The sequence below is a fragment of the Meles meles genome, chromosome 11, assembly GCF_922984935.1.
Source record: "Meles meles chromosome 11, mMelMel3.1 paternal haplotype, whole genome shotgun sequence".
NCBI lineage: Eukaryota > Metazoa > Chordata > Mammalia > Carnivora > Mustelidae > Meles > Meles meles.
The window spans coordinates 34,092,856-34,114,329 of record NC_060076.1 but is presented as its reverse complement, the minus strand read 5'-3'; the positions used below and the strand labels follow the sequence as shown (position 1 = coordinate 34,114,329).

Genomic DNA, 21,474 nt, shown 5'->3' with positions numbered 1-21,474 from the left:
ATTAAATACTCTTCTTATTTAAAAAAGAGAAAGAAATAGGGGTGCCTGGGTGGCTCAGTCGTTAAGCATCTGCCTTTGGCTTGGGTCATGATCCCAGGGCCTACTCAGCAGGAAACCTGCTTCTCCCTCCCCGTCTCCCTCTGCCCCTGCTTGTGTTTCTCTCTCGCGGTGTCCCTGTCAAATAAACAGAAAAGATCTTTAAAAAAAAAAAAAGAAGAAGAAAAGAAAAGAAAGAAAGAAAGCCTTATTTCTGGGTAAGGTCAAAACCTCTCCAAGTACAAGGTATTCGACTACACTCTAATCCCACAGCCCAGAGAAAGAAGCCTCTGACGCTGTTTCCTCAGTTTGATGTCCAGAAGCCAGGGGTCCACTGCCCACCTGGTGAGAGAGTGTTGGGCTTGCTGACAAGGGGACATCTTGGTCCTCAAACACCCAGCCAAGGACTCCATCTCTTTAAGGTGGGAAAATGGCAGGGAAAGGAGGAGCTCCGGCTAGCTCCACATCCTAGTATGAAACCACGGCAACTGTTTTTGAGGGAATACCACTTAAAAAGAATGCTAACACTTTGCCTCCCCTATTTTTCCCACAGGGTCACCTTACTCTAGGATGGCAGGACTCGAAGGGACCCAGGAGGTATCTAGTCCGGATGCCACATTCCCAGTGAGGAGACAAAGGCCCAGAGAGGGGAGGGGCCCATCCAGGTCATACAGCAAGTTGGAGAGCAGGCAGAGGACGGCGTGATCCTACTCTCCCTCTCCTACAACACACGCTAATCAGTCACAGACAAATGAGGTAAAGACTCACGGCTGACACAGGCCTTCAGAATTACAAGCATATTGCCAGGTGACCTTCCCTGGGAGGGGTTAGGTAAAAAAGAATTCTCACAGAGCAATTCGTTTCACAAGTATAAAAAAGCCACATGCAGTCTGGTTTCCCAATGCTTGCCCGGCTAAAAACTACATCTGCGTACGAATCTAGTTTGCATCTAATTTGTAAAAACATACAAAAGGGGTCATCTACAAACACGGTTTCTCCAACTCTTCACAAGGAAAACGATGCATGACTTGACTCTTCCAACATCCCGTCATCAATGTTTCTAAGACCCTAGAGGAAAGAGAGGAAAGAAGCCTGCTGTGTCACGATCAACTATGTGGTAAATGGAAAGGGTGGGGGGAATGATCCTTAACCCTAAATCTTCCTGGCCAGGGGAGGTGCTACCGAGGAGAAGAGGGACCTTGGGGGCATCCAAGAAGTACATGTGAGACCCTGGGTGGACATTTCAAGGAGGCAGCACCCAGCTTAATACAAGGAAGAACTTTCAACTACTGGAAAACCCCAAGATGGATGTCTGGTGGTAGTGAGCTCCACAGCACTGGAGGTATGTAAACGAGAGCTGGCCAGTACAGCATGTTGTAGGGGGAAATGAAGAACTGCGTGGCAGTGGTCTTAAAATACCATGCTTCTTTGTAGCTCCCTTTTGAAAACTCATCTATAACAGACTACATCCATAGCCCAGCACCACTGTGCATGTATTTTAAAACTATATATTATTAAAAATTGTATACATATTTAAAACATAAAAGATGTATAGAGACACACATACCTAGGTACATACATATGAACGCACACAAGCATGCAGGACAAAATTCCCGACACGTGATATAACAACACACACTAGTACATGCCCATAAAAAGCAGAGTATCAGGAGGGCAACTTGAGGAACCATCTCCTGTCTGAATTCCTACTTGAGGATGTCCCCCCTTCTCTCTCCGGAGCTCTCGCTACTCCCTCCACCGTGCCACCTCCTTAGCGACCTCTCCTTTGTGGCCCCAGTTCTAAACGGCCTCTCTTGCTTCAAACTCGTACACGCCCATCGTTTCCTTAACATGGCACTTCTTGTATTTTAATAATGGTCACTGTTTTGGTTTTCTGTGCACCCCACAGAACGGACGGAAGGTCCTGTACGCAGAGGGCACCCCACAACAGTGGTGAAATAGGAAAGAAAGTGGCTTACAGCCACAGCAAATTCATGTGTGCCTAGCCCTGGGCTCCCGTGACAGAGCAGCGCCCCCTACCCCATGGCAGCTGGGCACTGCCAGAGGTAAGCAGATGTGTCTTTCCCCCCGCTCCGAGCAGAATCTTTAGAGGGGATTGTGTATCTGTGGCTAAGTCTGTTGCTCATCCCCTCCGCAACAGGAACGGACCTTGTGCACATTGGGGCTGATCCTCTCGCTGGGTCCCTGTGTGGTAAGACCCACGGAGCAGAGCCACAGCCAGCCGACGGGCTGCCACGACAAGGAATGTGGGCAAGACAGAAATGCTGGTGGCTGTGCACCAGCCAGCTCCAGAGGTGGTCACGCAGCACGTGCCGGCTAATGAAGGGGCTTGTTTCCTAGCTTCATGGCCCACCTGTTGGCAGGGGACAGATGCGACCCCAGCTCTCACGCAGTGGCAGGGGCTGGGAGGGGGGGCTATAAGGACTACGAGCCGAGGGGCCAGAGGAATGCAGATTCTCCCTGACACGCAGTTGAGCACGGGCGGTGCTGAGGACAGGCAGGTGAGGCCTGGAGACAGCAGAGCTGCCAGCGAGGATGCACCTGGGGTCAGCAAATGGAGCTCAGACTGTCTCCTGGGCTGGCATGTTTTCACACGGTGCTGTCACAGTGACAGTGTCTGCTCTCTCTGTGTCCCCTCTAGGACTTGAAGGAAATGTTCTTTCAGCTTCAGAAACAGAAAGAGACAGCTGGTCCTCCCCACCTGTGGAAACCCACAACGTGCACAGCCCTTGCGTTTGCACGCTTGGTGGGAGGCCCAGAGTGGTAGGAGTGTCGAACGTACTAGAGGTTCAACCTGCTAGCTGTAATGTGTTCCTACTCCTGTGTGGTATCCTCTGGTTTCCTTGGTTTGTGTATTTTTCTTCTTTGTTACTATGCATCTTAGCAGCCATCTCAATCTCTTGTGACACAGGTGTGTATACACTGAAAATGACTCAGCCCAAAACATGTACATTACCGCATCACAGGCGGTCATCCGGAGCTGGGAGGCGGGGGGCTGTGTGTTTACTCAGATCTAGAACTGTCACCGTGCCCTGTGACTGGGCCTCCCCAACCATGTTGGCTGAATGGCACAGGTACACTCCCTCATCTTCCTTTCTCAGAGGGTTGATCTAGAAGTAAAACAGGCAAGGTTATGGAGTTACATACGGCATGGCAAAATCACCTCCTCGCTTAGTTCCTAATGATATGTCTTATTCTTTTTCAAAATAAGATAGAGCTCACCATTCCTCTTCTAGCCTTGACTGCCACGAATTAACGTTTCTTCTCTGTGCCCTCCGTATGGTGGCCCTCATTTTAATGTTTCCTTTGCATTCCTGCCTTTTACTGTGAGCTACCTGATCCTTTTATTATACATAACAAGGAAATTACTGCAAGTTAAAAGAACAAAAGTCTACTGAACAAGGAATGACCCTCAAGTGTTCCCACTGGCGACAGCCTTACAAAATAACACCAGAGAGAACACTTTCCCCATTTCCCCATTACACCTTCTTGTAATAAAGAGGGGAAAGTGCTTGATTCGAAAAAGTCACATGGACTCTACTGCATTCTGAGTGTCTGAGCTGGGTGGAGAAGTCACCAAACAAGGCCGAGATGGGAGTGCAATGAGGCAGACCCCCTCCGCCCCTCGGGAGCAGCCTGCTCTCACGCCCACACCTGCTCCCTCCTCTCTTGTTTCCTCTGGGCACAACCACCTCTGTCAGCCGTGAGCCACTCTATAGACCAGGCAGGGGTATGCACACCAGCTCGTGTTGAACTCACGCCGACTGAGGGGGACGGGGTCACAGGGGAAAATCCATTTCTTGCCTTTCCCATTCTAGAGGCTGCCAGCATTCCTGGGCTTGTGGGCCTCTTCCTCCATCTTCAAAGCCAGAGAAGGTGGCTCAGGTCTTTCCCACACTGCCAGCTCTCTGGCATCTTCCCTCCGGCTTCCCTCTTCAGCATTTAAAGGGCTCTTGTGATTATATTGCCCCCCCATAATCCAGGATAACTTCTTTATTAAAGTCAGCTGATGAGCACCCTTAGCTCTATCTACAACCTTAATCCCCTCTTGCATATAACGTATCCACGGATTCCAGGGATTAGGACGGGGACATCTCTCTGGGGCCATAATTCTGACCACTGCTGAAGATCACTTATGCTCCTGGGGGTTAAACTTCCCTCACAGTTAGTGCAGGGTCCAACCAGAAAAGGATAAGAAGAACTTTGAAATGTATAACATGCTATAAAAATATAAAGGGTGCTTTGTAAGAGCCGGTCAGTAATAGCCACTAATCCTAAACAAATGAGATACCCACCAAAATCCAGGCTGTGGCCTCGTGGACAGAAGGGCCCCCTCGCACCTGGACAGCGATATTGACGTGGTCCCCGGGCAGGTCCTCCAGCACCTGGGTACCCTCAGGAGACTGTGTGACCTACAGAGGACAGAAAAACCAGGAGTGGTTTAGAAAAAGTATCTCTGGGTAAGAACCACATCACAGACATCCCTGCTGTCTTCATCATCCTACTGACTCAAAGGCCAGACCCTGGCCCCTCTCATTCCTATTAAAACGTCAGTGGCTTCATGAACCTAAATGTCTGCGCAGACAGCACCCCCTGCTGGACAATAACGATGCAGACACCAACGCTATCTCTCTGAAGCCGTTCAGTTTCCTGGTCCTTAGTGGGGGCTGTTGACCTGGGTGGACAATCATATGCTGTGATCCACACCAGTCTCTCAAAAATTGACCTGTAGGAAGAGCTTGTATTGGAATGGGATTTGGGTAGTCTTTCTAAAACCCAGATCCTGTGAGGTAGGCTCTAACTTTGTTCCAGTGGATCTAGGCAAGATAAATAGATGGAACTTTCTGGAGAGCAAAGTGGCTGAAGGGGCAAATGGCACAAGGAAGGATGGTGACTCCCCTGCTCTGGGGAGAGCTCTGGGGTGAAAGTTTTGAGGCATAAGCCCGAAGATAGAAGAGCGACATGTAAATCCTCTGCTCTGCGTAAAAAGACAGACACCACTTAGAAGAAACACCTCTCTCTCTCTCTCTCTCTCTCTCTCTCTCACACACACACACACACACATGGAATACGTGGACGTAAATACCTTCCTCCACGTGATGACAGGGGTGGGCACAGCCCTCACCTCACAGGACAGGTACACCTGGGCCCCAGTGACATTGTGAACACTCCTGGGTGGTGTGATGACCACAGGAGCTGGAGGAAGAAGACAAGGGGTCACAGCCTTTACCCTGCCAGGTTCCAAGCCATCGCACGTCGAAAATGCCCTGCCTGCAGAGAGCCTGCAGGGACAGTCCCCGTGAGGGGAGCCGCAGCAGAGGAAAGCTCTCCACACTCAGAGGCCGGGAACCATGTTTCCCTCAGACCTGGAGGGATGCCTCCATGCTTCCTCATCCAGCCCCTTTGTTCTACCAACAGGAAAACAGGGGCCTGGAAAGGAAAGGCGACTTCCCAGATCGCCCGCCACGTCTGTGGCAGAGCCGGGGTTTCGCCACACTCCCGCCAAGGACCCCGGCTGCCATCTGCTTGCAGCTCAGCTACTCGAGACACAGAGCGGCTCAGGAGGGGCTGGTGTCGCCTCCCCAGTGCCAAGTCTTGGAACAGATGGGCTTTTCTCCTTGCACGCGGAGGGCGGTCCAAAGAACAGGCCAAGCAGAACAGCTGCGTGCATGCGCCCAGACCCCCTGTGGGCCGGCCCAGACGCTCATTTGCATATCGCAGACTCGCAGGCTCCTGGCGGCCTCCCTGGCCCACAGCCCCCTCCCCGGGGGCAGGGCTGCAGACCCAGAAGGCTCCCCCTCCACCAGAGTCGAGGACACCTGGAGAGGGGTCACTCCCAGGACTGCCATCCCCAGGCAATGGGGCTCTAGGCTGTCAGAGCATTACAGAAAGGAGAAGGGAGGGTGTGGGTTGGCTGGCTGGGGCAGGGACCTTGCAGGCATCTGGGTTAGAAGTGCTTACCAGACACCCCACACCGCCCTCCTCCCGGTCCCAGCAACGTGGTCTGCTCACACGGACGCTACAAGAATGAAGTCTGGCCACCTGGGTGTTTGGGCCCTCCGTCCTGTCCCTCAGTAGACCTGCCCGCACTGCATGGAAGGCAGTCCCCCAGCTCCATGGGGGATGGCTCCCCCTCTTGCAGGACCTAGAGGGTTAGGGTACGTGTCCTAGTCCAGGACCAGCATGTCCGTACCCCTCTGAGCTGCTGGAGGACAGCCTGCTGGCAGTCCAGGTATGTCCACCGGCCTCCTCTGGACTGGGCCCATCCCTGCATCTGGCCCAGCAGTGTCAAAGATGCAGTGGGTAGTCCTGGGTGGGGGGAATCCTCCCTGCTCGGGTTTGCTCATCTGTTAAGATGGGGATAATGTCCCCCGCTCGTAGGGCCGTTGAACTGATCTTACCATGTGATGAGTGTGACAGCAATGGTTTAAGTTAACAGATCATGTAAGTGGGCCTCAGAAGGTCTGATAAACACATGACTGGATGAAGAAACACATGGCAAATGAGGAGAAAAAAACATTCCTTCTCTGGCCATCAAACTGCAGGGTCTCCACTCTTGGGGCTTCCCCGGTGACTCATGGATGGCTCTGGAGAGGGAAAGGGCCCTCACCTGCCTGGATGCAGCTGCAATAAAAAAAAGGAGAGCAAAGGGAGAGAGGGAGAAGGCTACAGGAAGGGGGGGGGCAGGAGTGAAAGGGCACAGAAATAAGACTGGTCTGGCCCCTCCTGACAGAACTTGTCAAGCTGGTACCAAAAAAGATCTCTGGAAAATTGTCTTAGAACCAGAGTCTCAAACTGGAGTGGCCCACCTTCTCAAGATCCTATGCCTGACCATCTGCAATCTACTTGCATGCCTCCACTGACAGAGAGCTCACTACCTACAGAGCCAGGTGTTCCATCCTAGGAGAGCTCCTCTGGTAAGAAAGCTTGTCTTCCTTCATCTGGAGCTAAAAACCTATCTCCCTGTAACTCCCACATGTTGATCCCAGGGCTGCCAGACTGGAGCCCTACGGCCCCCTGGGTGCCCCACTAGCCTCCACTGAATACAGACACTATGCTTCCTGCCCCCAGGCTGCTTTCTTCCCCCTTAGCCTGGTCACCCCAGTCCTTTAGTCGTGCCCATTTGATTGCCCCCTGAGCATCATGGCTCTACTCACAACACTGAGTGTAGTCAAAGCCCTCTACTGAACCAAGGTCCTAGGCCTCTAACGTCTCCCAAAGCAGCCTAGCCACCTGCAAAACTGCCACAAAGAACCACTGCACCCCTGCTTTCTAGTGGGGGGGGCCCATCTGCAATATGACAAAGAGAGTCTAATTTATCCACACCCTCCTGCCGACATGCCCTCCCCCCGGAGCCCAACAGTCTTCAAATGGCTCACTGGGGGAACAATCAGAACCGTATCTTATTCCAAAGCCCTCAATGGATTCCAAAGGGACACTCAATCAACATGTTTTACTTTCATTCATGTAAAGTCATAAATTTTAAATGAGATTTCATCAATCCCTTTCAGGCCTAAATGAATAAACCAGTAAATCACATTTCAACGGTCTCTCTCCTCAAATTTCCCTCTCCCTCCTTTGAAGACTGTCCTGGAAATGCTGTCTTTGCTACTGATCTTGTGGCAGAAAATAGCACTTCTTTGACAAAGGAGCCCCCAGCTTTCGATGATAAAGCAACATTCAAATTTTTATTTATTTTAAAATTTACATACAGCACATTTATTCCTTGTGGAATGTAGCTCTTGAGTTTTGACAAAGGCCTACGGTCATGTAACCACCACCATAATCAAGATCTAGAAGAGTCCAGTCCGTGTCAAGAAATTTCCTCAGGCTGCTCCCTGTCATAGTAATCTGGTTTTAACATATCTGCTTTTAAATGTAAAATGTTTTTATCCATAATAGCTCTTCAGAATCAGCCATCATCATCATCATCATCATCATCATCATTGCAATAACAGTGATAATGCCACCACCTAATTCTGAGAGCCTGCTGTGTGCTAGGCACTCTCGTCTGCTCACAGGGATTAACCTGTTCTATCTTTCCAGGATTTCACCAGCTGTGGAGCTAGGTAGGGTTACTTGGGTTTAGACGGTTGGGCAAGTCTTTGAGCGCAGGTTCTAGCTCTGAGCTTTGTCCCAAAGGCTTGCCCTCTACTTAGATGACACTTCCTGCTCAGCCAGTGCTTTTATCCCCATTTTACAGACAAGAAAACCAAGGCTCAGAACGGTGAAGTGCCTGGAGGAGCAGGGACTCAAACCCAGGTACCCTTCAACCATCAACTCTTCACTGAGTTTTAAAGTGAATCATCTGTTGTCTGGACAGACTCCATTCCAGAACAAGAAAGAGGTCCTTAGGGACTGTGTTGGGGAGCCCCAAGACAATCCCCAGGCTCAGTGATTTGCTAGGAGGACTCATAGGCCTCAGTAGTATGACTCAGAGCTTGACTTATTACTGTGACAGGAGACAAAGCAAACAGCAAAGGGAAAAGTGGCTCACGGGGTAAAGACGGGGAACCCAGGCGCGAGCTCCCACGCGCTGCTCCCAAAGGACCCCACAGGACACCCTGGATCCCCCAGCAGTGAATGATGACAACACATGAGAAACGCCATCTGCCAGGGAGGCTCATTGGAGACTCCGAGTCCGGGATTTTTGTTGGGGGCGGGTCACCAGGGCCTCCTTGCTCATCATGTACCCAAATTCCAGGGTCCCGGAAGGAAAGCAGGCATGCAGCGTAAACCACAGTGTTGGCCCAAACAGCTCAGGCCAAAAGTCACTCTTATCACTGAGGGAACAGCGGGAACTGTCCCCAAACCCAAGTTTCCAGACGCCAGCCAAGGGTCAGCCTGGCCAGCAGGCCCTTCTAAGGACAGTCTCAAGCCTGCTCTGTTTACTCTCTTCTGCACAGGGAAAAAACCCTCCAAACATCACCCCCAGGGAGCAGCTCTCATGAAAACACTATTAAATGGGTGATACGTCATTTACACTCACAGGACATTCATCTTAATGTCCCTAAGGGCTCATTCGAGTGTGGTGCTGGGCTGTTCAATGTCATGACTACCACAGGCAGGATGGAGCCAGGTTCAAATCCTATCTCTGCCACACCCCAGTGCTGAGACTTGGTCTCAGTTTCTTCTTTAAAATGGGCACAGGCACCTGCTTTCCTTCCTCTCCCCTCTCCTCTCCTCCTCTCTCCATAAACTACTGGGAGGAAGAACTACAAGACCCCTTGCAAACTGTAAAAGGCTTCCACAGAGAGACCTGAGGACTTGACCGGCTGTTCTGCCCCACAGGGATCTCCTCAAAGTGCCTGGCCTGCTCCAGACCCCCTCCTGGCTCTAGAGAGTAGGTCTCTGGGTGGGCTCTGCCCGGATGCTCGAGGCCATGCCCAACAGCCCTCATTCTGGAGAGTTCTACCTGCTTGTTGACAAGAGTAATGTGGATTTCAAGAGGAAGCATGGTGCCTGGTGGGCCCAGTCTGTGAACATGCCAGCTTCGTCTCTCTAGCTCTTTCTTGCTAAATACTTGTCTCCTTCTGTCCCTGCCCCAGCTCAAGAACAGCTGGGAGGGCACCAATCCACCCATCAGGTGACAGAATAGTCACCCACAGGCGCACCCACCTGAGATGGGGTCCCAGTGCCAACCACGGGGACTTGGACAGGCCATTAACCATTTTGTCCTTGTCTGCAAATGAAGACAGTGACTGCTACCCCACATCCTCTGGGGTGAAGGGAGAGGATGGATGTGACTGAATTATTAACCATGTGGGTCTGTACGAGTGAGAGGGGCCGACGGTTATTCCAGCATGTGGAGATCTGTTCCCCCCCAACACGGTCAACTAGATATGTCCTTGATGGCTAGAATGTAAGATCTTCGCACATGCCTCTGAGGTTTCTTTCAAGTTAATGGTGCCCAGGAAAGAAAGAATTTCAAAAGTCATCCCCCAGGACCCCATCTGCTTGTACAAAGAAGTGCACAACCAAAGAGTTTAATCATCGACGCATTGAGTGGCCCTGATAATTTATGCTAATAGTCATGTTCGGGTGTGGAAGGAGAAACAGCTTAAGCCGGCTCCCTGCAGCCTGTGCCTCCCACCCCCTCCCTCAGCATGAAAGGCTTTTGAGCATGAGGCCCCCCTTCTTTGTCCCTCTCACAGAGTGGCGTTCGCAGCCTCTCCTGGTTACCTGGTAACACGCGCCTCGCACAGACTGCGATTTCTAAGCGGAGCCGGAATGTCAACGGAGGGTGGTGAATTTTCTAAGATTCAGGAATCAAGAGCTCACAGAAGCTTCGGGGCCCAGTGCCCTGGTGGGTATTGGCCCGGGACCCTGTTCCGACCTAATTTAGCATTCAGAACCTGCTATCAACCTGCTGCCTACAGGATCCCACCCCTCTCCCATCGGCCAACGGTCAGGGAGCATGCACGAACAACACAGCCTTTTCAAGTAATGACAGTAGCGACAACAACGCCATGCCACTTAACAGCAAGACATGAAACCAGTAACTTAGTACAGAACGAAGCTTCACCCCTCAGCCGGGGCTCAAGGCTGGCCATGCCCCTGCCCATGCCACTCTGGGCCTCGCCGCCTTCCCCAGTCATGACCCTGGGGAGCTGCCCGGCAGCCCTGGGTCACACACACCACGGGACCTCCCCTACCTGCTTTTATCTTCCCATCCCCTTTTCTCCCCAAGAATTTTCTACAAGTCCTCCAGGGTTCCCCGAGATGTCTTCCCTTCTGTGACGCTATCCCCACTCCTCTCAGGGGCCATCCCCCAGTGCTAAGCAGGGGAGCCAGCAACAGGCACTGGGGGGGAACCAGGAAGGTGATGGATCAGGACCGAAAAAACCCTCAAGATTCAAGGGTAGCCAATTTGGAGCCCCTTCCTAATCAGGTGGTCGGAGAGCTAGAGATGTGTGGCTCTGCCTGAAAAGGGCCAGGCATACCCCATCTTGGCTAGAAGCTAGCCACGCGGCTGCCCAGAATTCCCTTCTGTGTGCCTCAGTTTTCCCTTCTATTAAATCGGGGTGAGATCAGGCCAGGGTAGTAGTGAAAATTGAGTAGGAAGATGGGAAGCAACAGCGATTTCCAACAGTAAAGAATGAATAATTTTTAAAAAAGAATGATTCATATGCTGGAATTGGGCACGTCTTCATTCAATGCATTAATCAAAGGATTGCCCTAATTATTAGGCATTGGGGGGGGGGTTCAGAGCATAGGCAAAGGCCAGAATTTAAGCCTGAAAGTGGTTTGCAAACGCCCCTCCGAAGTATGAGTGAGAACACTTCCCACCCTGTGCGGAACCTGATAAATATTTATCGAGGTCTCATTCCGTTCGAGTCAGGTGCTCGCTTACTGAAGGGTAGGTGAGAGCCGGGGAGGGGTGATTTTATTAACCATATTGAGGCAGAACAGCTGCTGCTAGGACTCAGCCCATTTCCCTTTCACCAGGGTCCCTGGGGGCATTGTTAAGAAGTGCCCCTGCTGCGTCCTCTGAATAAAGGATGGCTTTGGGGCAACCCAGAATGAGACGCCACTGGGGCTGGCTGGGAAAGATGTCCCTGTCCACACTGCCATGCTTCCCCAGGACACCAGCGCAGGGCCACACAGACAGTTCAGGACACAAAGAGCGGGGACCACAGTGCCCGGGGCTGTGCAGATGACACAAATGCGGTGGGGGGAGGGAAGGAGAGCTGAATTCTGGGGAGGCCCTGCTGCCTGTCACTAACAGGATCATTAAAAGCCGTTTCTGACTTTCCTTCCTTTTGGCCCCGTGGACATCTTTCCTCGCGGGGCCTGTGCCTGGGGTGGGCCTCGGAGCCCATAGATCAGAGTGGAGGGGCTGTCACATTTACTTGTCATTTGGTAATTTTCAATGAATTAGGGGTATGGGGTTGCCATCTGCCATCTGGCCCACTCTGGTAACCATGGCAACCACCACCTGCCTGACTTAACACTCTCAAGTCCTGTCCTGAAAGAACACTACAGAGGGCATTCGGGTCCTGGATGCTGGTCAGGCTTTACTGGTCACCCTGGCTGTGTCCCCTGCCCTCTGGGTCTCAGGCTCCTCTGCACCATAGCAGATTCCGTCTGTATGTCTTCAAGGAGGCTCAGCCTCAGGAACAGAACAACACTCCAGGGAGAAATCATCTGAGACTATCAGCACCGGTTAGATCCTGGGGACTCGGTCAGCATTTCTTGCGTCTCCAGCGTGTGGAGTGAAACTGTGCCTTGTCTGGAGACAAAGAGAACTGCCTGTGAATTAACTGCTAGGGAAGGCAGATTGTAAAAAGGAGTGAAAGGAACTGGAGGAAGGAAGGAGGCAGGACTGTTTAAATGCCACAGGCCAGAAACAAAGATTCCAAGTGCAAGGGACCTCAACTGCGGCTCCACAGGGCTGAGGGCGCCCAGAGAGGGGCAGGGACCTGCCCAAGGTTGCTCAGGGAACCAGCAGCAGCAGATCGGGAAGCACTTGCCAGCTCTTTCCTCCACTGGAAGCCCTGGCCAGGAAGAGCCAAAAGTGCCTTTCCCATGCTGTGGGACTGCCTCAGCCCCCTCAGTGGGCAGCGCATCGATTTTGTGTTGCCCCATCCCCAGCAACCCGCTGGGTCTCCTGCACTTGAGTACACGTACCTGGAATGCTTGGGCGGAAATAATACTAGAAAATCTCCAAGGCCTGGAAAAGGTTGTCCCCCACCCTCAAGGCTTCCCTGTTGGAGGTAAAGTCATTACACCGACTTAGGCATTTAGGTCTAGATTTGGGTCTTCAGGCTTAAGCCAGAACCTCAAGCCAGGCTCCTTGGAACTTCCGGGCCACAAGCTCACTCACCCTCAACTCTCCACTGCCCGCTCCAGGCAGTGCAGATGGGGGCAGCTCTCCAAAACCTAATGGGCCATCAGGGTGCTCCACTGGGCATCCGTATACTGATGTTGTTAGTCTATTTTTGTTTGAGTTTTAAAAAGTTACTTATAGAGGTGGGCAATGACGGCACCCATACATGACTTTCCTGGGACCTTGATGAACCTGAAGCTTCTAGGTACCCAGCAATGAATAAATTTCCATTCCTTTACCCGCCGAATCATATGAACCTTAGACCCACACAACCCAGGTTTGGCCCTGATGGCACCATCATCTTTTCAGAACTTAGGTCCTCAAAGGTCTTACCTGTCCTGCGTGGGAGATTCCTCAGGGTCTCCCAGCAGGGCCCTAACCTGGGGTTCTCGCCCAGTGGTTCCCGAGTCCCTGTCTGGAGCTCCTCCTCCTCTGGCATCTTCACCTTCCCTCCCTCTCCGCTCCAAAACCCGACCCTGGCCTGGCCCGCTGCTGGTCCCAGGGGACTTACACCCAGTAGGACACCCCCTCCCCCAACTCCCAGTCTGGTGGAGGCATACGTGGCAGGCCTGCACAGAACTGCACGCCTTTTGGTAGTTAAGTGCCAAAAGAGACAGCAGGCTCACCAAAATTCTGACCAGCTCAAGGATTTGTACCTCCATGAGTTTGGGAAGGGGTGAAGGATGTGGATTCCTGCCCCAGTCTCCTGGAGTACCTGGCGAGGTAAGAAAAACTACTTCCGAAAGGGAAACTGAGGCTCTCAATCATGGCGCATGCAGGCATCCTCTGCCCCACATTCCAGAGGGCTGGGGTCCCTCTTTCTCCTGTCCCAGCACCGCACGGCAGAAGCCAGACTCACCAAATTCGCAGGGGCCCTCCCGCGCCTTGTGCAGGTGGCCAGGGTGCGGATGGGGCGCGTGCCGGGCGCGCAGGCGCAGCGCGCAGATGCTGGGGTAGGAGCGGCCATCGGAGCCGCAGACGGCGCCGCGCTGTGCGCACACACAGAGCCCGGTGCCCTCGGGCGCCGCCCCCGCGGAGCGGCTGGCGCACACCAGGCCTGGGCCACAGCGCGCGCCGTCCCGCCCCCCGCAGCTCGCGCCCTCGGCGCCCAGGCAGCGCACGCAGCATCCGCACTCGTCGCGCGCCGCTATCCCGGGCGCGGGGCAGCGCGCGGGCGCCGGGCAGCGCTCTGGCCGGCACGGACCGCACTCGGGGCGCCGGCCGCCGGTGGCGCGGAGCCCGAGACCTGGGGCCAGCGGCGGCAGCAGGAGCACCAGCAGCAGAGGGAAGGGCGAGGGTGAGCGTGGCATGGTCTGCTTCGGGACGGCAGTGGCGCCTCTGCTTCGCGCTGTGCTTTGCGCGCGCCGCCACCCCGCCCGCCTCCCGGCCGCTGATTGGCCGGGCCTCCGCCGCGGGGCGCCGCAGCCGGCTGCCGGGGCCCGGGAGCAGCGCGGCGGGGTGGGCTCGAGGACGCCCAGGTTCCCAGTTAGAGTGATGTCCCGACACCTGCTCTCGTGGACCCAGTGGCCTCTTGGGGAAACTGGCCCACTCGGGGCGGGAACTTGCTCTAGGTCGCTCGGGTAACGCCAGGACCCAGATACAAGGCTAGCTCCACATTTTATGTACCTTGATCCCCCCAGAAGGATGCGCTTCGTAATTTTATTTTGCATTTGGTAGTTTTAAAAGTTTTATTTTAAAGAAGGAATATGCGGTTTAAAATTTCAGAGGTTACAAATAGGTGTAATGATGAAAAGAGTTTCCCTTCCACCCTGTGACCCAGTGTCCCAACCCAGCCTCAGGAGGCCGCTCGTTATCAGATTCTGTCTTTGCAGAAATTTTGTATGCCCGTTAAAGTCTGTATGATTGTATAGCTCCTCCCTTTAAACACAGATACACACACACACAGAGAGAGAGAGAGAGAAGTGTGCCCTGCGCATTACTCTGCACTTGGTTTTTCCATCTATGGTTATTTCCCATAGCTTCCCTACGGCTTATCATTTCTGCAATCAGGCTTGTACAAACAATGGGGCATTGTTTAATTGTTTTTCTCCCCTGAATGCTACTAAAGTCATGGTATATTTCACAGTCAAAAGTGACTATGGTGGTGATGAGATCTGGTGATCTGTTTTGGACTGGTCTCAGGCTTTTAAACTTGCCGCCACGCTTAATTGCACAAAAAACGCAATCAGTTAGCCAGTTGTTTTGAGTGCTTTTGTTAGTGGGAGTCGTGCTATGATGAATGTCCTGACCCACGTCTGCAGTTAGTGGGGGGTGGAAAGACATGATACATGTCGCCAGCTATGTATTCATGCGCCGCCTACCAGCAGTCAGGCTCTGTGTATCCCATCCCTGGCCTAGCCCTGGCAGGGGACTCACAGGGGAACACCTGACTGCTGCAGTTGGTTGTGCGGCCAAATGAAGGCATGGGATGGAGGGAGGGACTTGCTGACCCAGCCGTATGGATGGCTTTTCCTGCTCACCCTTTAATCCTCATTTGCCTTGTGGAGTTTTCTTCCTTTGCCAAACGCTTAGAGTTGGAGAAGCCTCTTGGATTGGTGTCCATTTCCTTGAAAATGGCCTGCAAGCCCATAGCCCAATGAACTCTGGTTCCCAGGGTGCCAGTTAACACTGTGGGCAACATCTGTGGGCCCCTAAAGATTATAGGAAAAAGAAAAGATGAGTTCTCCTGGCAAGGAAGGGGGTTGAGGCCCCTCTATTGTCTGCCAGGTCGTGAGCTCCCATGATGTTCTGTGTCCTCTGCTCACGGCTCGCACACACGGGAGGCTAGCTTATCCAGCACCTCAGGTGGGCGCGCGCACACTCAGCAGCTGCTGAAGTGGCATGAATGTCCCAGCCTGAGGAGTTAAGGTGAGGAGAGCTTTCTCCATAAAGGGCCATAGTCTTTTTTTTTTTTTTTTTAATATTTTATTATTTGACAGAGAGAGATCACAAGTAGATAGAGAGGCAGGCAGAGAGAGAGAGAGAGGGAAGCAGGCTCCCTGCTGAGCAGAGAGCCCGATGCGGGGCTTGATCTCAGGACCCTGAGATCATGACCTGAGCCGAAGGCAGCGGCTTAACCCACTGAGCCACTCAGGCGCCCCGGGCCATAGTCTTGAATCTCAAGCTTAACAGTCAGACCAATCAGAAAAGACATTAATCCAGGCTAAGAGAAAACAAAATCTCATCTCCAGGTCTCTGGTGGGACGTTCCAGAGCAGAGAGAGGGGTGGGAGTTATGGAGGGACAGATTTCAACTCAGTCCTGTGTAAGAAGGAACATCACAAGATATGGAGCTCTGCAAAAATGAAATTAGATGCTGAGCTGCCAAGATATGATAGAGGGTTTGCCCTCCTGCTGTAAACAATGATAAAACCCACACAAATGAACACAACAACAGTGTGTAGGTCTTGGAATGGGGATATCTGGGCGGACCCAGATGAAGCAGACGAAGTTGAAAATCTTGAGCTCTGAGTTATTCTGAGCCTCCCCTCTCCACCCCCAGTGGAAGCAGTCTGCAGATTATGTCAGAAGATTTGCTTTCCCTTGTTTAAGGACCCTGCGAAGGGCTGTTACTTTGCAAGGCATAACTTTTCTCTTCAAGACCTACCCCACATGCCTCTTGTCACTAGACTTCCAACTGGCATTAGAATTCCATATGCTTGAGAAGGGGAAGTACAAACTCCAGTGTGAGAAAATATAGCTTCTATACTACAAGAATGCCAACATTTTGCTAAATTACATTGTAGCAACTTGGGGAGTATGTGCAAGAATGGATTCTAAGGATGGAAAACCAAAGAGAACAGAACGTAACTTTTACTGAGTCAATAAAGGTGCCCTTACCTGGGATTCTGGGTTCAGTGTGTTGGTCTGTGTAGCTGGAAGTGACTCTGTCTTTACTTAGTTGTTTAAGTGAAACTGAGGCTTAAGGATGATGTGCATTTAGTTTATTTGAGATGCCAGTACTTCCCTAGTGTGTTACAAAGGAAGAGATAAAAAGACTTAGAGGTAGGGGTGCTTGGGTGGCTCAGTGGGCTTTCTGCTCAGGTCATGATCCTAGGGTCCTGGGATTGAGCCCCACATCGGGCTCCCTGTTTGGTGGGGAGCCTGCTTCTCCTTTTCCCTGCTGCTCCCCCTGCTTGTGAGCACAAGCACTCTCTCTCAAATAAATAAATCTTTATTAAAAAAAATGCGCAGTCAATAGACACATTTGGCAACTGACAGAATCCCAGCATCAGTTCTGTGACACATGGAGGAAGGGCTGTTATAAGAGGCAGGGCCACATGGGAGCCCCTGGAACTTTCCTTTTTTACCAGGAGAGTTAGCAGCTGCCATCAGTTTCCTCATAAATAATTGAAAGAGAAGTCACCTTGCCATGGGGAGGATTCATTTTCTTAGAAGGCCGCACAGCACACTCTCACTTGAATAAAGCATTTGCCTCCTTTTAGCAGGCCCTTGGCTCTACTCCTTTCAAACTAACAGTGTGTCATTATGGTGCTGAGTATTTGGTCTCTTCCTGACCTGGTGCCAACACAAACGTACAGTTGACCCTTGAATAGTGCAGATTTCAACTGTGCAGATCCACTTATGTGCAGATTTATTTATTTATTTTTTTTTAAGATGTTATTAATTTGAGAGAGAGCATAAGCAGGGGGAGCAGCAGAGGGAGAGGAAGAAGCAGGCTTCCTGCTGAGCAGGGAGCCCAGTGTTGGGTTCGATCCCAGGATCCTGGGACCATGACCTGAGCTGAAGGCAGAGGCTTTAACCCACTGAGCCACCCAGGCGCCCCACAGATTTCTTTTATACTATAGTACCATAAATGTGTTTTCCTTGTGATTTTTCTTAATAACATTTTCTCTAGCTTACTTTATTGTAAGAATTTGGTATTCAATACATAGGACATAGGAAATACGTGTCAGTCTGCGTTATCAGTAAAGCTTCTGATCCACAGTAAGCGATCAGTAGTTACATTTCAGGGAGGCAGAAGCTATATGCAGATTTTCCGCGATGCGGATGGGCAGGGCCCCTACCCCTTCCATGTGGTTCCAGGGTTGACTGTAGTTGGTTTTTCTCAACCAGGGATGGTTTTCTGTTCCTCTTGCTCCATCACGTCTGTGATCTGCCAATTCTTTGATTCATTCCTCATCCAGCGGGCTCTCCAAGGATCTGCTACTGCTTACCAGACCTGGGCGGGGCACCAGGGGTTAGATGAGTAAGCCTGGCGCTGTGTGCTCAAGAGGGTGGCCTCAGGAAGGTGGGCTGGAAGACATTTCAGTGCCATAAATGTGACTACATACAGAGAAGTTCTGGGGGAAAGGAGTCCAGCTTCTGGAAAAAAAAATTTTTTTTCTCTAGAAAAAATGCTCTCTAAACTGAGCCTTGAGGGGCCAGTAAGGGCTTGGAAACATGGAATCCAGGCCTGAACCCCAGAGCTCGCGTCTGTGCTGCTGACAGACTGACACCTTAAAGGTGGGGAGGAAAGGGGAAGCCAGAGGAGGATAAGTCTTTGAGGGCAGTCCCTGATTCTCTGTTTTTGCCTTCTGCATCTTTCCTAGGGCTTCCACCAAACGCAAGGTTAGTGTGGCCGCTGCCGTGCACATTGCCACCTTGTGGACAATGTAGGGATTACAGATCTCGAAATGACCTTGCTATTCGTTCATCAGTTCAGTCATTCCTAGTAACTGGAATGAACCAATGTGCTGGCATAAAGCACACTTGGTTAGGCGAAGAGAACAGAAATGGGTACAGATAATCGCTGTGTCCTCAGCGGTATGAGTCTGTCTGAAGCAATGGAGAGATCAGGGAAATCTTCACAGGTGACATCCGAGCAGGGTCAGATAAGGAGAAAGCGTCTTTAGAGAGCCCCTCCGACATCCTCACTTTACAGAGGGGAGGACGGCAGCACAGAATGGGAAGAAACTTGCTCAAAGTTACAGAGCCCTGCAGGCCAGAGCTGAGGGGAGGACTGAGGCCTCAGGGTATCCCAGCATAGAACTCCTTTTCCAGTACGTGGTTAGCCTTGGTTAACATGGGTCCCCCTCCTGGTGTTCCAGAAATGGTCTTTGCAGGGTTGGATCTGCTGCTCCGGTCTGTCCCTGCGCAACCCCAGCCCAGCCATTTGTCCCAGTCTGCCTTCTGGAGCCATAATCTCATTCTCTGCCTTCCATCTGTGAGCAATTGCAAAGCACCAGAACCCTCCCCAAGGAGGACACTGTGCCTAAGCCAGGATCTTGGCCAACGTGAGAAGAGGGCCCAAGGTGTGTCTCTAGAGTTCCTGTCCTCAGGGACTGACGTACTTCTTGGCACACAGGTGCTTTGTAAATATTTGTGAGAAGAATGAACATGTGAGGGCAGGGGAAGTAGATGGCACCTGAGAGGTGAGTCCAGATCTTCTGCAGACTTTTCCAGAGTTGAGTCTATTCTGGGAAGATAAATTGGGAAGATGAATCAAGTCACAAAGGTCACTGAATGCCGGGTTAAAGAGTTTGTCTTCATTCTGCCAGTAGGGGGAGCCATCTTGCTTGTGATGGAGAAGGGGCTGGCTGGGACTATAGATAGATTGTTTCATTCTTTTTCAAAGTGAGAAAAATCGTCTCTAGTCAAGGGGCATACCTGCTCCAGAAAGCCGTCATTGCTACCTAATGAAGAAATTACACTAGATCATCTGGATACCTGGGTTCTTTTGTTTCTAAATTTAATAATTAAGCCAGTTGTATGTCTTTGGAATAAATAGAGACTGTCTTGTAATTAGCTCCCAACGCTCAGGAAACACTCACGGTCTTTGTGATGCCTGCTGAATTCCCTCCTGGCCTGTCATCAGACTCTGAACCCTGCTGAATACCCGGCAGCAAGACAGTAAGCCTGCCTGGCCTGGGTTCCAGGGTAGTTCCTCATCTCTTTCCTCACCGTCTCATTGCACGGCTCCTGGATGGAGGGCTCTAGGGGAGTGCTGTAGGGCCCTGCTCAGTACTTTTATCGGTAACCTGGATGAACTCATCACAAGTATTCAAATGCCCCAAAAGGAATTAATGTGTGTTGGAGAGAAGAAGTGACGATGCTCAGAGGGTTGCCGAAGTTAGAATGGTAAAGAGAAATCAAATGTTGAAATGTTCTCCAAATGCCCGTCAAGTTCTTTGTTTAGATTCAGCACTAAAGTGAGAAAGCTTGAGAGAGAGAAAATGAAATCTGTGGCACAGGACTGCCTCCAGGCTCCAAGGGGCCACGTCTGGAGCATCACAGCCCCTCAGAACGGGTCCTTATTACTGTGGATGAAATTTTGCCAAACTCGAGCATTTTAGGTCAAGCGCTTTAACTTTTCTCCTACTTTAAAGTGGCTGCCTTCCCAGCCTCCCCAGGGCAGTCGGTGGCAATTCAATAATGACCTTTCCTTCATGGTGTGAAGAGAGGAATTGTAGAATTGAGGGAAACCACGATTATAATCCAAGAATTTAACAGCAGTTTGAAGCCTGAGCAAAGGAGCCAGGAAGCACCCGGCAGCTGGGAGCTCCCGGAAGTGAGAGCATCTCCGTGTGTCTGGAGGGAGAAGAGCTTCAAAGGTCTTTTCTCTGAACCATGTGACAAGGATGCACCGAGAACTGCTTCTTCCAGGGAAGGAGAGGCCCTGTTTTTAGAGGAAACACACTTACAGTGTTTCTTTGTTTCCAGACAGCCGGTAACAGTTACATTGGACCTGACCCTCCTATGTCTCTTTTTCATTTTCCTTTCATTATTTTCAGTTTTGAGAATAAGCATTTACAAAACCTCCCCTCTATTCCAGACATGGTGTTGAACTAGACTTAGTTGTGACTTCCAAGCCACCGTGATCTACGAGGGGAGCTGGGACTTGGACACGAGGAACTGGGATGTGACGCTCTGCTCAGTCGGTACCCGGCAGGGAGTGGGCGCCTGGGAAGGGCTAACGTTCATCGAGGGTTTCCTGTGTGTCCGGCGCCCTCTCAGGTGTGTTAGCTCATTCCAAACTCAGGTGAGCAGCATGTAGACCTTATCTCAGATTAAACTGAAGATCCGAGTGGGTAGCAGTGACCTGGTCAAAATTAGACAGATAGTCCACACTCTGAACCACTGCCCCAGACTGCTTCTCCATACATATGGGTCATGTAGCAAATAAAGGCTCGTACGTGCCATAAGAGAGGTGCAGGCCACACCAGGAAAACAAGATTACACCCTAGTGGCCTGGAGACGCTTCATGCCGGATGTTATGCCTGAGGTAGGACTTGCTGAACAAGACGCTGGTGACAAGCAGGACAGAGACAGGGTGTTCACTGTAGGAGTAAAGGGATCAAACACAAATGGCCTGAATCTGTCAGGTAGGGTGTCTGTTCACCGCCTGCAGGACCCTCTCCCGCTCCACTGGAGCTGATTAGCCCAGGGGCGTTAGGGACTGAATTTTGTCCCCATACAAACTCATAGGTTGAAGCCATAATCCCTGGTATTTTAGACTGTGACTGTATTTGGAGATGGGCCTTCTAAAGAAATAGTTAAGTTAAAGTAAGGCCATCAGGGTGGGCTCCAATCCCATCTAATTCCTGTCCTCCTAAGGAGGGGAGATTAGGACAGAGAGAGCAGGGATGC

At 51.5% G+C, this 21,474-nt stretch overlaps 1 protein-coding gene and 1 long non-coding RNA gene across 3 annotated transcripts; one reads left to right on the top strand and one right to left on the bottom strand.

Annotated features, from left to right (window-relative positions):
- Nucleotides 1–659: 659 nt before the first annotated feature.
- Nucleotides 660–2,991, top strand: LOC123952667. The gene is made up of 4 exons (XR_006820687.1): nt 660–792; nt 1,207–1,378; nt 1,946–2,102; nt 2,198–2,991. It is a non-coding gene; the product is annotated as an uncharacterized LOC123952667 (long non-coding RNA).
- Nucleotides 792–14,196, bottom strand: IGFBPL1 (insulin like growth factor binding protein like 1). 2 transcript variants are annotated; one of them, XM_046023107.1, is made up of 5 exons: nt 13,746–14,196; nt 5,144–5,253; nt 4,353–4,469; nt 3,009–3,167; nt 792–1,104 (listed from the first exon to the last, which is right to left on the bottom strand). In XM_046023107.1, the coding sequence occupies exons 1-4, from the start codon at nt 14,194–14,196 to the stop codon at nt 3,018–3,020; spliced, it is 828 nt and encodes a 275-aa protein (XP_045879063.1). In that variant the 3' UTR covers nt 792–1,104; nt 3,009–3,017. The 2 variants fall into 2 exon arrangements, with proteins under 2 accessions (XP_045879063.1, XP_045879062.1); XM_046023106.1 differs by having other exon boundaries at nt 3,014–3,167.
- Nucleotides 14,197–21,474: the final 7,278 nt, after the last annotated feature.

Excerpts from the sequence above, each read along its gene's own strand:
- IGFBPL1 (XM_046023107.1), bottom strand. The coding sequence starts at position 14,196 with ATGCCACGCTCACCCTCGCCCTTCCCTCTGCTGCTGGTGCTCCTGCTG. Across the intron at positions 5,254-13,745 it reads GGAGGGCCCCTGCGAATTTG|CTCCTGTGGTCATCACACCA; the intron begins GTGAGTCTGGCT and ends TTCTTCCTCCAG. Across the intron at positions 4,470-5,143 it reads CTGTCATCACGTGGAGGAAG|GTCACACAGTCTCCTGAGGG; the intron begins GTATTTACGTCC and ends TGTCCTCTGTAG.